This window comes from Micromys minutus, assembly GCF_963924665.1.
Source record: "Micromys minutus genome assembly, chromosome: 16".
Taxonomy (NCBI): domain Eukaryota; kingdom Metazoa; phylum Chordata; class Mammalia; order Rodentia; family Muridae; genus Micromys; species Micromys minutus.
In genome coordinates this window covers 52,443,837-52,458,734 of record NC_137985.1, presented here as the reverse complement: position 1 = coordinate 52,458,734, position 14,898 = coordinate 52,443,837, and the positions used below count along the sequence as shown (strand labels likewise).

The 14,898-nt window shown below is 40.8% G+C and overlaps 1 protein-coding gene across 2 annotated transcripts in view; it reads left to right on the top strand.

The window, feature by feature from the left end:
* Positions 1–14,898, top strand: part of GLCE (glucuronic acid epimerase) — a 66,872-nt gene that overhangs the window by 40,105 nt on the left and 11,869 nt on the right. For both annotated transcript variants that reach the window (XM_080930525.1, XM_080930524.1), the window contains 2 exons: positions 12,605–13,200; positions 13,947–14,192. In XM_080930525.1, the coding sequence (XP_080786651.1) occupies positions 12,618–13,200; positions 13,947–14,192 (829 nt within the window). In that variant the 5' untranslated portion in view covers positions 12,605–12,617. The remainder of the gene's footprint in view (positions 1–12,604; positions 13,201–13,946; positions 14,193–14,898) is intronic.

Sequence of the window (14,898 nt, the reverse complement as noted above, 5' to 3'; positions counted from 1 at the left end):
TATGTACATTTCATGACTAGTTTTACATGTTGTTTAGAAAGTCAGATTTTTAAGAAATGATGTGCTTTGGGGAGTGTGGGGGAGGCTGAGGTACTTGGATTTGAACCCGGGCTTTATGCGTGGCAGGCAAGGGCTGCACTGAGCTGTACCTTTCCTCCTCTTTTAGTATTATTGAGACAAAGTCTTAACTAAACTGACTCTGCAAGTAAGTCTGGCTTGAAGTACAATTTGTATATAATGAGATGTGCCCCCCTTTAAAATGTACAGTTCACTGAGTTTTATCATTTACCCCAACAGTCAGAATCTAGAATATTTTTTTTGCCATAGAAAGTTTCAGTATTTTTGTTTGGCCATCATCCTTGATCTCTCTTTTAGCCACTAATAGAAATGGAATTATATGTAGTGAGTAGCCTTAGATTATGTTTTAGAGATTCATCCATGTGGGGGTTATTTTTTAGAGTTTTACTGCTTTGAACAGACACCATGACCAAGACAACTCTCATAAGAACAACATTTCATCAGGTTGGCTTACAGGTTCAGAGGTTCAGTCCATTATCGTCAAGGTGAGAACATGGCAGCATCCAGACAGGCATGGTGCAGGAGGAGCTGAGAGTTCTACATCTTCATCTGAAGACTGCTAGGAGAAAACTGGCTTCTAAACAGGGTTTTAAAGACCACACCCACAGTGACACACACTTACTCCAACAAGGCCATGCCTCCTAATAGTGCCACTTCCTGGGCACTATTTAAACCAACACAGATAGTTATATTCCATCTCACACATGAGTCATTTTACCCTGTCACCAGTTAATGGACATTTGGATTACCTCTGGCCTAAACTGCCGTTGGTGCTCATGTATAACCAGATTAATTTGGAATTTTGAATGACATTCTCTTTGGTGAGTACTTTATAGATTTTTCCAGAGTGAACTCTAGGACGGCCAAGGCTACACAGAGAAACCTATTTCAAAGAACAGAGAACTTAAAATTGTAGTTAGGTTTTAGTTCATCCATATCACTTGTTAGATTTCTACCCATACAATTTATCAGTCCTGCATCAAATTATAATTTTGAACAAATTAGTAACCTATATGAAAGGAAAATAGAACTCTGCAGTTTGTCCATTTATCATCTTCCTGTTTAGAAACATTTCCACACATTCATGGGCACATCTGTGGGGTACCGGTGAGACAGAGTACAAGGGTTGGCAGCAGTAGCAAAGCCAGGGGGAGTTAGCACTTGACCTGACATCTGTGTTCTTACCTGTTCAGTGATGAAAAGGTGATGGCTGGTAAGGTCTCTTCCTCCTCCCTTTTGTAAGAAGCTCTCTTGTCTCCTACTCACTATTCTGTTGGCTATTTATTACTTAGAGAAATTGGTAACATATTTTAAAGTTTTAAAGTTGCAAAGTATTAAGCCAGACCAGAACTCTGGTACTGTGGTTCCCAGATTGTTGGGAGGTAGGAGACCCTTGAGAAATAGGAGGTCCTTAGGTCCTTGAGGCATGCCCTCCAAAGGGCCTGGTAGGAACCTCAGTCTGTCTCTGTGTTGTACCGTGAGCACTCTCTCAGACACATGGTCCTGTGATGATATACTATACTCATTTAAGGCGCTAACAGAAGAGGCTATTTAATGTTTGGCTGAAATCTCAAAGATAATTAACTGAATAAACTTTTCTTTTGCAAGGAGCTTGTCTCAGATGTTTAGTTGTAGTAACCCAAAGCTGACACTGTTGCTTGATATCTTCTTTATCATACATATTAGAAAAGTGAATACAGGAATAGGTTATTTTTACATGATGATTTCCACTATATACTGTCCACTTTTTGTAAGATGCTTTCTGAAATGTCTCAGAATTGTTTCTCACAGTAATACATTTTTATAAAATTATGTGATTTTTTAAAAATCATCTACTATTTACATATAGATTTTTCTACGTGACTGAGACTTTATGACTTTATTATTTTAATTGCTTATTATTTAACCGGCAAGGTGGTGCACACCTTTTATCCTGGTACTCAGGAGGCAAAGGCAGCAGACCTCTGATGTTCAAGGTCACCTTCCTATACAAAGAGTTACAGGCTAACCAGGACTCCACAGAGAAAGCTTGTGATGGGGTCGTGGTGAGATTTTAAACATCACTATCAGCCAACTTGTGATGAGCCTTCCTGTGTCATTCCTGTCTTTGCAGGATGGCACCAGACTTGAGAGAAGATGTTCTGAGCCATCAGCACCTGTAGAGCTTCCTAGGAAGGCTCACACTGTGACGTCTCCATGCAGGAGCCATGCGGAGCAAACACATCATTAGGCTCTTTTTCTTAGCTTTCCTAATGAGTGGAGAAATCTCAGAGCTGCAGAGGCCTGCAACTCCTTTCTGAACTGATTTATTTACATAGCTTATGCTTAGTTTAACACATTGCTTAGAAGCAAGCAGAGAGCCTATCCCTTCGGTGCTGTTCACTACTTCAAAGAAGAATTTAGTGCCACTGCAGCGTTGCTTTCTGGATGCAAAGAAGCCCTTCGCTCCTCCTCATGCTGCTGCTAGAGACCTTAGAGACTCTTCTTCCTGTGCTCAGTGCTGCTCTTTGTCTCTGCACAAGCCATGAGCAAGTGTTCTGGCAGAGATATTTAGTGGTTTGGAACCAGATAATATGATATTGTGGCCTGGTGGAAAGAGCTTAACCCTTCAAGGTCAGGTCAGTGTTAGGATAAACCCTACTATGTATACAGCACAGTGTAAATGAGGAATGTGTTTTTTTCTGTAACCTTCCCTCCCTTTAAAAAATAAAACATACAGAACAACTGTTTGATTTGTTGAGGATTTTTAACCCCATCATGCCCTTGATAGACAGGGTAACAGGATTGCGATTGTGTGTTGAATGCTGCTGGTGACTCTTAGCAGCCACTTGGGATAACGGGAAGACAGTTGCTTCAGTAACAGCCTATGAAGTAGACAGAAAGGGTGTGTAGCAACCCACACTATGGCAAGAGCGGCCTTCTGGGTTTCTAGATGGGATATATTTCAGCTTACTACGTGTGGCCAACAGTGACTGTTGTAGCAGGCATTGATAGCAACAAAACTATAAGTAAAATTTGCCCTACACCTTCAATTTAGAGAATGCCAACAGATTTATAACAATCTCAGAAAGACTTAGCAATTATACTCTTACTAAAATGTTCTTTAGAGTACTGTTCAGTCCTTATGGAATAAAGACTCTTCTTGCTTGTAAGCATTGTGTCAATCTAAGCATTTGCTATGCAAAATTAAAATGATTAGCTGAATTCATAGCTCACTGTGGTTGCTATGAACTTACTGCATGTGAGGAGAAAGTGGCTAATGTGTGTGCATGGGAGGGACTTTGAGAGGGACTTTGCCTGGCCTGTTCCCACACTGTGCTCGCTTCTTCATCACTGATCCCTGCTTCGATTTTGGTTTAGGTCTTTTGTTTTCAACTTAGCACATTGCTGTCTGGAACAAAAGTTACTTCTCAGTCTTCCTTTCTACTTGAGGTAGCCATGTTACTGAGGTTTGGCTAATGAGATGTTGGGAGTGTTATGTAAAACTGAAGGGCCGTCTCATTAAAGGGAACTGATTCTACACAGAGATGTGCTCTTTTGCCCTTGGGTCGTTCTGCTTTCTGGGCTGCAATGCAGACATAAAGCTGAAGTTTTAGTAGCTTTCTTAGGTCATAGGTTGATATAAAAAGATTAAAAGTGGCTATGTCTTTGATGAGCATGTAGCTACATTCAAAGTTTCAGACTGTCTACTTCTGGGTTTCTTTTATGTGAGTAAAAAGTAACAATGGCTGGAACATATGGTGTCCGTTTCCAACAGTATAACCCAATCCTCACAGACTGCAGTGGAGCTGGGCACAGGTATCTGATTCCCTCTAATCACCCCTCTAGGTGCCGTCGAGATGAAACCAGCACCAGAAGCCCAGGACAGCACCATATGCTTGAAATACTGAAATGACAAGAAATTTCAATTGAACACTATTCACACTAAAAGGAACCAGAACCTGAAAAAAAAAATGGCTATTTCAGGTCTTGCACAGAAAGTTCCATGATGAACCTAGGATATCTTGTCATGAAAAATAGCAGAGAAGCTATCAAAAGCCATTGGGGCTGTATGAGAGGACTTAGAGCCAATTTGAGAAGAGTGGCATTGGCTAAAGTTAGAATAACTTGAGCGTTAAACAGCAGTGACTGAAGTAGATTGAAATTCATCAAATCTGGGAAAGCTCTGGGCTTCTGTCTTGCCTTTTTAGAGGTTCTTTGCTCAATTTAGAGGTTATTTATTGAACAACCAATTTATTATTTTGACAGTTGCTAAATAAAAAATTCAGTAATTACTTTCCTGTACAACTATATATTGTCAAGCTAAGCAAATAAGTTAGGAAGGCATGGTTTCCTTTCCTGAGGTGTTCCAGCTAATCCATTGAGAAGGACTGGTAAGGTGCTAGGCGACTGCTAATGGAGAGCTCTCTAGTGGCTGTGTGGGTCTGGAAGCATCTGCACATACAGGTTAATTTTAGTGTCACAGAGATAGTTCTGCACTGTATACACCCTGAACAAATTTCATACCTCTATCATGAAATACTCTTGTGGAACAAAACAGTGTCAGTTTAGCTGAGCAACGGTATTCAGCCTACTCCCTAGGGTCTATGATGTCTCCTACCATAGGTTTTTATCCAGGTTTACAGTACACAGTCATGGATTCCATCCTATAAGATAGGTCTCAAATCTAATGAAGGAACAGTTGGTTCTTCCTACCAGCAGTGATGGAGATAGGTGTGTCTTCCTACCAGCAGTGATGGAGATAGGTGTGTCTTCCTACCAGCAGTGATGGAGATAGGTATGTGTTCCTACCAGCAGTGATGGAGATAGGTGTGTCTTCCTACCAGCAGTGATGGAGATAGGTGTGTCTTCCTACCAGCAGTGATGGAGATAAGTGTGTGTTCATAGCTAGGTAAATTCACTGATGCCTTTTCTCCCCTGGGAGACACTGTAGCTCCTTTGAACTCAGTTCTACCTTGATTTCTCCATATCAACAGAAGCATATACTCCATGTAAGAGTTTATTCACAGAAATTTTAGAAAGCATTTCTCTCCCTGTTTCCATCCATCCATCCATCCATCCATCCATCTATTTTTTTTTTTTTTGAGACAGGGTTTCTCTCTCTTGGAACTTGATTTGTAGACTAGACTGGCCTCAAACTCAGAGCTCCACCTGCCTCTGCCCCTACACACAGTGTTGAGATTAAAGGTGTGCACCATCACCACCTGCTGGAAAGCATTTCTTAGGCTTACATATGTACTCACTGATAAGTGGGTAGTAGGCCAAAAGTTCTGAATACCCACAATACAACTCACAGACCATATGAAGCTCAAGAAGAAGGAAGAACAAAGTGTGGATGTTTTAGTCCTACTTAGAAGGGGGAACAAAATAATCATGGGAGGTAGAAGGAAGGAGATAGGAGGGGGAGGGGAAAAGGGGGGTCGGATCAGATGTAGGAGGGTACAGAGGTAAAGTACAGAGGCTCAGGAAATTGAACAGAAGTGTGTAGCAGTGGGGAATGGGAGAGCCACTAGAAAGTCCCAGGTGCCAGGGAAGCACAAGGGTTCCCAGGATGCAATGGGGATGACATTAGCAGAAACACCTAACAAAGAGGAGAGAGAACCTGTAGAGACCATATCCAGTGGTTAGGCAGGGCCCCTAATTTCGGGATGGGGCCACCCACCCATCTCAAAATTATTAACCCAGAATTGCTCCTGTCTAAAGGAAATGCAGGGACAAAGAGTGGAGCAAAGACTGAAGGAAAGGCCATCCAGAGACTGCCCATCTAGGGATCCATTCCATCTGCAGACACCAAACCCAGACACTGTTTCTGATGCCAAGAAGTGCTTGTTGACAGGAGCCTGGTATAGGTGTCCCCTGAGAGGCTGTGCCAGAGCCTGACCGATGCAGATGCTCTCAGCCAAACATCAGACTGAGCACTGGGACCCCAATGGAAGAGTTAGGGGAAGGACGGAAGGAGCTGAAGGGGTTTGCAACCCCATAGGAAGAATAATATCAACCAACCAGACCCCTCCCCCCCCCAGAGCTCCCAGGGACTAAACCACCAACCAAAGAGCACACATGAAGGGACCATGGCTCCAGCTGCATATGTAGCAGAGGATGGCCTTGTCTGGCATCAATGGGAGGGGAGGCCCTTGATCCTGTGGAGGCTTGATGCCCCAGTGTAGGGGAATGCCAGGGTGGTGAGGTGGCAGTGTGTGGCGGAGCACCCTCAAAGAAGCAGGAGGAGAGGGCCTGGGATAGGAGGGTTGCAGAGGGGAAACTAGGAAGGGAGAACATTTGAAATGTAAATAAAATAACCAATTTTAAAAAAGAAAATTGTGGAGATCATAGATATTGAAAATGAATTCACAAGGCAGTAGGCAAGGATGAAAAAGAATACTAGCTGATAGGAAGACACAAATTAAAAGGGTACAGATAAAATACTAGGATGGAGACTGTTTGAAGCATTAAGATACGTCATCGAGTAAACATTGAATCATGCAGTAGCCAAATTAAACTTCACCAGAATAGAGAACACATTTGAAAACTGAATTCATGATATAGAGTACAGATGAACAGAGATGTAAAACATTTGAAGAAAGTAAAGAACAAAAAGATGTAATATATAGAATTTATATTCTAGAGAGATCCAAGCAAGTTGAATAGGGATCGATTTGTTATTAAAACACTAGGAAAATATGGAGGATTGCTTGATTTAGTTCAAACAGGAGGATTCTCTAGCACTTGCTACGTTAGTGAGACAAACAAGCCTGTTGTGAAATTTTGCATCCAAACAAAAAGAGAAACAGGCAAACATACCAATACAGAGACTTGCTTTAGGTTGTTCTTAAGGTTAAATTGTATTTATATGTCCATGAACAGTAACTGGGGACAGAATTCAACCTTGTCTAAAAAGAAGTAGGTGTGGTAGCACTCGCCCGAGTTCTTCGTTCAGCACTCCCGGGCAGAGGCAGGCATGCTCGGTCTATCTATATAACGAGTTCCAGGCCATCCAGGGTTACACAAAAAAGAAGGAAGGAGGGAAGGAAAGAAAAGAAAAACCTGTAAACGGCCAAGTTTAGTTGACTATCGGAGAATCATCCAGTTTCTAAAAGGTAGTGTTGTGTATCTGCTCATAGATGTTCAGTCTGACAGCCAGTGTTCGAATCCCTTCTTAGTCTTAGTTATATGAGCCATCAAATTTCATCCCTAGTGATTACTTAACATCACAAAACTTAAGGCTCGCCATGTGTAAAATCAGGCAGACAGGTGAGTCTTGCTGTGTAGCCCACACTAGCCGGGAACCCTCAGCCTTCTTCAGCCTTCTAAGTGCTAGGATTACGACCTGCACCAGCACTGTGCATTAGGAATGTAATTTTATTTGAAGTATTATGAGCCACTTGTGTCAGAGATCATGTTAACTTTGATTCTAAAAAATAAAATGAGCTCGCAGAGCTTACTTTTGTCCTATTGTGAATGATTGCCTAAGCATATTGTTTACACTTCAGAAGGGTCTTAATCACCCAAAATATTAGGTCTTTTTAAGTTAAATCCATACTGGATATTTAACCAATTGACTGTATAATTTAAGTCTTCAGTCTATCAAGCAGTAAACAGCAGTAATTAAATTGCAAATCTGTTTTAAAGAGTTGGCCAAGATATATCTCAGTGTATTTTGTTATGACACTTACACTCATTTCTACTTGGTTTATGGTTTTCAGATACCCAAATACAGGAAAGAAAACACAGCTGCCTGATTTAAATGCCTGGGTTTTTAATTTGCATTTTAAACAATGCTTATCCATTTAACAAATCTTTAATCAAGTCCTCCTTTGGACCAGGTACAGTCTTAGGTACTAGGGATGCAGTAATGGGTTGGAGACAGACAATAACCTAAGTAAGTCAGTGTGTCAGACTGAGGAAGAAAGGAGGCCAACTGGATGCTAGGGAGAGAGCATGTCTGGCAGGGGAATAGCAAGTGCAAATCTCCTGACGAGGAGCATCCTGACATGAGTCAGTTTTCCGCTGTTACTTCTTGAAGGGGTTCTGGTCCCCATAAAAAAATTAAAGGAGAATTAGAGGCTTCTTTCTCTTATTTGGGGTACATTCTTCCTAACTTTTACAGCACTCATATCATAATGTTACTTTGAAACCCATCTGATGATGCTCATTTTTTTCCCTATAGGCACATGGTGTGTTCCTTACCTGCTGCATAGTAACTAGAGAATACTTGCTTAAACAGTCTGCTTGGGCATGTGTTGATCTTTGTCTTCTACTTATTACCTAAGAATAATAATGAAAGTAAATCGCTTGATATGTTAATCAAAGGTAGTAAACACACACAGTGTGTGAATCTACAGGTCATAGCAGTCATATCTCCAAATACTGCCTGCAGATGTCATTTCATGAGGGATTGCCTAATGCTCATTTCCTGTTGTTTCTCTTCCACAGTACTAACTGGCGGTCTAGGAAATGGCATATTACATTGACTGGGACTATTGAACATTCTGAAGAATAGCTCTCAGTTAGTTACCAGTTCCACTGAGTGTTTGTTTGTTAGGGGGGTTGTTTGGTTTTGTTCGGGGGCTGTCTTTATCCTTTGTGAGTAGTGTTGAGACTTTGGATTATTGTCAACTCCTTGTGTTTCAGTTAACTTCACTTGTAATTCAAACAAATAAGTTTGAAAGAGGAACTTTAAGGCTGACCACTATTTTTTTAGCTGTGCAACACTGTACTTTTTTTAAACTGTGGGAATGTTTAAACATACAAGTATTTAACTTAGTATGTAATATGCCTGTTGGTCAGACTTAACAGTTATCAATATCTTTTTCCAATGTTGGTCTATTGCCCTTTTAACCTTTTCTGATCAGGATCTTGCTGTGTAACCTAAGCCAGCCTCAAACTCAGTCTTGTTTTAGCCTTTGAGTGCTGGGATTCTGGGAGGTTACCACCACACTCAACTTCTACAGCTTTTTTGATCCATGCGTTATGATTCCATTGATTTTTGAAAGTTTCTTTGTTATCACAAACCTAGAATCATCTAATTTTCTTAAAAGTCACATTTTTTCTTTTGTTTTTAGTAAGAAATGATATCACATATAAATAGTGGCATTGGGGTTATTGAAATGTGTTAAACTATGCTATTTGGTTTTCCCATCATGCGCTGTGTCATAGAGTTCTTCCATGAACAGTTACTCACATTTGGGTAGAGGAGGAAAGACACTCCTCAAAGATGTAACAAAGAGCCTTGCATTTCTACGTTTAAATTGTATTATTATTGTGTGTGTTCATGGTATTTGGGTTGGAGTGCAGTAGAAGTGGAGGTCAGAAGGACTTTGTGGAGTCTTCTTCAGTCATGGGCTCTGGGATCAAACTTGGCTTTACTAAGCTTGTGTGGCAAGAGCCATTTTGCACCCAGTATTTCTGTTCTAATGGTCAAAATGTCTTGGCATAGTGGACATATTATATAAATTATAACACGTGGGTGTTTTGGTTCAGTTTGCCTTTATTACAACTTAAGGAAATCTTTTATTTATAAGCATGACATTTAAAAGATTTAAAATATCATGAAGTGATATTTTGTTGTTTTTAAATCACTTAATATGTTTTCTCATAGTAGTGATATAAATGATGAAATGTTATTAGAATGAGTATTTCTAATACAAGAAGAAATATTAAATATCTCCCAGATCCACATATTTTGAATTCTTACTTGATGCTACAAATGGAAAATGGTAATGAAATTTCCTCATGCACAGAATCATCAAAAATACACTATAAAATTTGGAGCTGGTGAGGTGGCTCAGATATAATCACTTAATGCTCCTGCAGAGGTCCTGGTTGGATTTCCAGCACCCAGATCAAGCAGCTCACACCTACCAGCTCTTGTTCCAGGGGTTCCAATATTCTCTCCTGGTCTCTGAGAGTACCTGCGCACAACACATGGTGCACAAACACACACATACAGGATATGTGCATTTTCAGGCTTTCTCTCATAATATATTTATTTTACACACACACACACACACACACACACACACACACGTATACATACATATGATATGAATCATATATAAAACAAATTAATTTTCTGGATAGATTTGAGTCCCATTTTCAAGACCAGAAGAGAGCCAAACTTTTCTGGTCTCAAACATTTCACATACTCAACTTACTTTACATTCCCAGCTTACCAGTTCTGTATATTTTCAGAACACACACACATCTTTACTGCCTTTTGTTTTTGATGTTTTGATGTTCCACTGAAATAACATGTCTAGAGATCAGAAATGAGTAGGTTTAAGTGACTAAGGATGACAGTTGACAGACCTTTGTTTGTACTAGAAGGCCCAGTTGCACCTTCTCTCACCCCTCAAGATTTCACTTGTCCTTGCTCTTGACTGCCAGTAACCAGCTTACTTCCAGGCAAAACCACAGGCAGACTTTCTGTAGAGAAATTGGAAATGGCTAGGCTTCCAAAGCCATGATTGTTCTGTTAGGGGACCTGCTGCCTGGCTCACACAGAGCTCTCCACCCAATCCCTACAGTCCAGATGAAAAGCAGACCATCTTCACAGTAACTAAGGAAATCTAAGAAGAGGTCATCAGGCACATCAGGAAAAACAGACAAGTCAACCAGGAAAAAATGCCAATGCACTAAACAGAAGTAATCACAGGGAACTTTGTTTTTAAAAGGAACTCTGACAAATAGAGAGCTACAAAGACAGCACTTCCATTAGGCCACAAGAGGACAAACTGTCAGAAAGAGCACATCTGCTACAGAAATAATCAGCCAGCATGCCATATTTTGAAAACTGGGATTCATGAAATGAACAAAAGCTCTTTAATGAAGTCATTCATAGTGACAGCTATTAGACTGCACTCAGACTTTACCAGTAACCCTTTCTATTTAAGATTGTGCAGTTCTGCCTTAAGACTTTGAAGCTAATCCGAACACAGTCTGCACCCACCAAACTCTTAAGAGTGGAAGCAAAAGGGCTGGAGAGATGGCGCTGTGGATATGAGCTCTGCCAAAGGACAGTTTCTAGAACCCATACCGTATGGCTCACAACCACATGTAACTTCAGCTGCAGAGAACCATGCACTCTGGCTTCTGTAGATGCCCACACTCATGTGCACATACCCACAGAGACACATACACTTACAAATAATTTTAAAACAAACCTTAAAAGCTGTTGGAGCTAAATAATTGATTGAAGGCATTCGGGATTTAAAGTTTGTCTTCTGGAATTGGAAGAAATTAGTGGGTTATATGTTCACTGTTAACTTTCTTAACTGAAACTCATCGTTTAATTTTTCATAAAATATTTTTATTTGGGTATTCACTCCATTTATTCTGCTTAAAGGGTATTTGTGGAGAGAGTGAAAATATTACAGACAAATAATTGTGGAGTCACACTGCACATTAAACTACTGAGCGACTGGGGCGCAAACATAGACCGTGCTTTTACATCGTTAACTCTGAGCAATCTCAAGTGTTCCATACATCACATAGAACTAATTTAAAAGTATTCTGACTGCTATGGAGAATAGACTGGGGGTAATACTAGGCATGGGTAGAAATGGAGAGTAGACTTGGGGAGTACTACACATGGGTAGAGGAGGCTGACTCGGCCAGTGCTGAAGAGCTGCAGGTGAAAAAAGACCACAGCTTATCTTTGTGGCAGCAATGAAGTTGGTCATTTGAGTCTCAAGTGATCAACATAGGAATCAAAGTTTAGTCTGAATATTAGAAGAGCAAGTGTGTTGAAGAAGAAGATCTGGATGAAGCTGTGAGTGTTACAGTGTAGAAGCTTATTTGCCTTACAGCTAAAGATGCCGGTTACTTGGGTTGGCTCTTGGGTATATATGTATCTGTAGTTACAAAGGAGTCTAGCTTAGATAGAGAATTTGGGCTAGTCAGCATGCAAGTTCCTATTAAGGCATGAGGCCTGGGTGAGATCACTAAGAAATGAACAGAGATAGAACCTTGCAGACTAGGACTGGAAGGCCTGCCCGCTTGTAAGGGAGGAGGGAGGCTCAGAATAGACTGAAGGGGAATGGCCAGTGGGAGGCTAAGACAAGTTCTTTGGTCTTAATATGCTAGAAACAGAACTGTAAGATGTTCTTCTAAGACAGGGTTTCTCTGTGTAACTCTAGCTGTCCTGGAACTCACTTTGTAGTTCAGGCGGGTCTTGAACTCACAGAGATCCATCTTTCTCTGCCTCCTGAGAGCTGGGATGAAAAGTGTGTGCCACCACTGCCCAGCTATAAGGTGTTTCTTTAAGTTTAGGAGCATAGTAAACATTGTTGAGCAACCAGAGGAGCACCAAATGAAAATTTGGACATCTCTGTTTAGGTTTGTAGTGAGCATTTTGCCTCTTATTTTTGCCTATGGTGAAAAGTTAGCATTCATAATTTTAAATACGATCAGGCGATATGGATTTGATAAAATATCCTTTCATGCACATTGAATAAATATATTTTAAGTGAACTTACCTATGACATGTCAGTAACAACTCTGAATGATTTTCCTCTTACCTCCATAGGTATGGTCTGAATATGCGTTGTTTGGCAGCTCGGGTCAACTATAAGACTTTGATTATCATCTGTGCGCTATTCACTCTGGTCACAGTACTTTTGTGGAATAAGTGTTCCAGCGACAAAGCAATCCAGTTTCCTCGGCACTTGAGTAGCGGATTCAGAGTGGACGGATTAGAGAAAAGATCAGCAGCGTCTGAAAGTAACCAGTATGCCAACCACATAGCCCAGCGGTCAGAAGAAGTATTTCCTCAGGAGCAACAGAAGGCACCCCCTGTCGTTGGGGGACTCAGTAGCAACGGGGGAAGCAAGGTGTTAGGACTCAAATACGAAGAGATTGACTGTCTCATAAATGACGAACACACAATCAAAGGGAGACGAGAGGGGAGTGAAGTGTTTCTCCCGTTCACTTGGGTGGAGAAATACTTTGATGTTTATGGAAAGGTCGTCCAGTATGACGGTTACGATCGATTTGAGTTCTCTCACAGCTACTCCAAAGTCTACGCACAGAGGGCGCCGTACCACCCTGACGGCGTGTTCATGTCCTTTGAAGGGTACAATGTGGAAGTCCGAGACAGAGTCAAGTGCATAAGTGGAGTTGAAGGTTGGTATCTGTTTGCTGGACTTGGATTTTTCTAGCTTGATTATGTTAAGGACTAAGAAGCTGAAGGTGTTAGTTACACAACCACGATATAGCACAGTGGGCAGCGGGCTTTCACTGTTGCTCTGTTGAAGCTTGGTGAAGTAAGGGCAGCAGTAAGACAGACTCAGTAGATAGGGTTATTCTACTAACCTGCCTCACTAGTTAGAGTCTAGTTAGTGAGGTCAGGGTGCCAAGCTCTGGAAGTTCTGCTTCAAAATAACACAGGTACTAACTAGGGTAGGGATGTGGCTCAGTGATACAGTGTTTGCCTAACATGTGCAAGGCCTAGACTTCAGTCCTTACTAGCACAGAAACATATATGTAGCAATAAAAACTCTCTGGATACAGGGACTAGTGGGCAGGGAGATCCAGGCTACTGGTAAGCTTTCTAGCACCTGAATTCTTTCTCCAAGTGTAATTCCCCAACATTAAGTATTTTATCACTTAGTAAAAGGTCAGTTTGTGTGTGTGTGTGTGTGTGTGTGTGTGTTCCTTTAAAAACAAGTAATTACAAAGATGTACAATAATGTACAATCAGAGTAAGAACTGAACTTGATCGGTAAAACAAACACACAGCATTAAAGTGGAAGGAAAGCTTCAGAGTTGCAGATAAACCTAAAACATTCCCCAGAAGTAGAACCGTGGAGAGTGGCCCTCAGAACGACTCCTGCGTGTCTGGTTCAGTGACCCGTTGTTTGTTTTTGTAGGTGTACCATTGTCTACACAGTGGGGGCCTCAAGGCTACTTCTACCCAATCCAGATCGCACAGTATGGACTAAGTCACTACAGCAAGAACCTCACAGAGAAGCCCCCTCACATAGAGGTGTATGAGACAGCAGAAGACAGGGACAGAAACAGCAGACCTAATGAATGGACTGTGCCCAAGGGCTGCTTCATGGCCAGTGTGGCTGACAAGTCCAGGTCCACCAATGTGAAACAGTTCATTGCTCCAGGTGAGTTTCATGCTGTGTGTCTCTTCCATTTAAGTCGACCTAACAAACTGGGGCACCTTTAACATTTTTAATGCTTTTTTAAAAAACATAGTAACAAGCCCTTTATATTACATAAATAAATGTTATCTAAGTAAAACCCCCCCAAAAATGGAACTGGGCGAAAAAGTCGGTATTACGAGAATTTGCTACATAAAGAACCAAACTGTAGAGTGATACTAAAGTTGTAGATTCAACTATTGTATGTATCCAGGAATCTATATAATCTAGAATGAAGTTCTGTCTGTCTGTCTGTCTGTCTGTTTAATCTTTGGTATTGGGATCTATCCCAGGGCTTTGTACATACTAAATAAGCATTCTTCCACTAAGCATCCTGTGTGTGTGTGTGTGTGTGTGTGTGTGTGTGTGTGTGTTGGCACAGCAGAGTTAAATTTTTAAGTGATTCTGCCCTAAGTTAAATTTTGTTTTAATTGCAAGAGACATCCTTTCCTTTGCCTATTTTTTAACCAGTAGAATTTTCTTTTTGTAAAGAAATGATAGTGTTATGAAACAGGCCTGTTCTCATACTGAATCTGTCCATGCACTACATTATCTGAAACTTCATATAAAACCATTTTCATTAATAAAATCACTTATAAGATCAAATTAACCTTATGCAACATTTCCCTTTTACTGAGACAGTCTCATTAATTAGTATATAATGTATTTT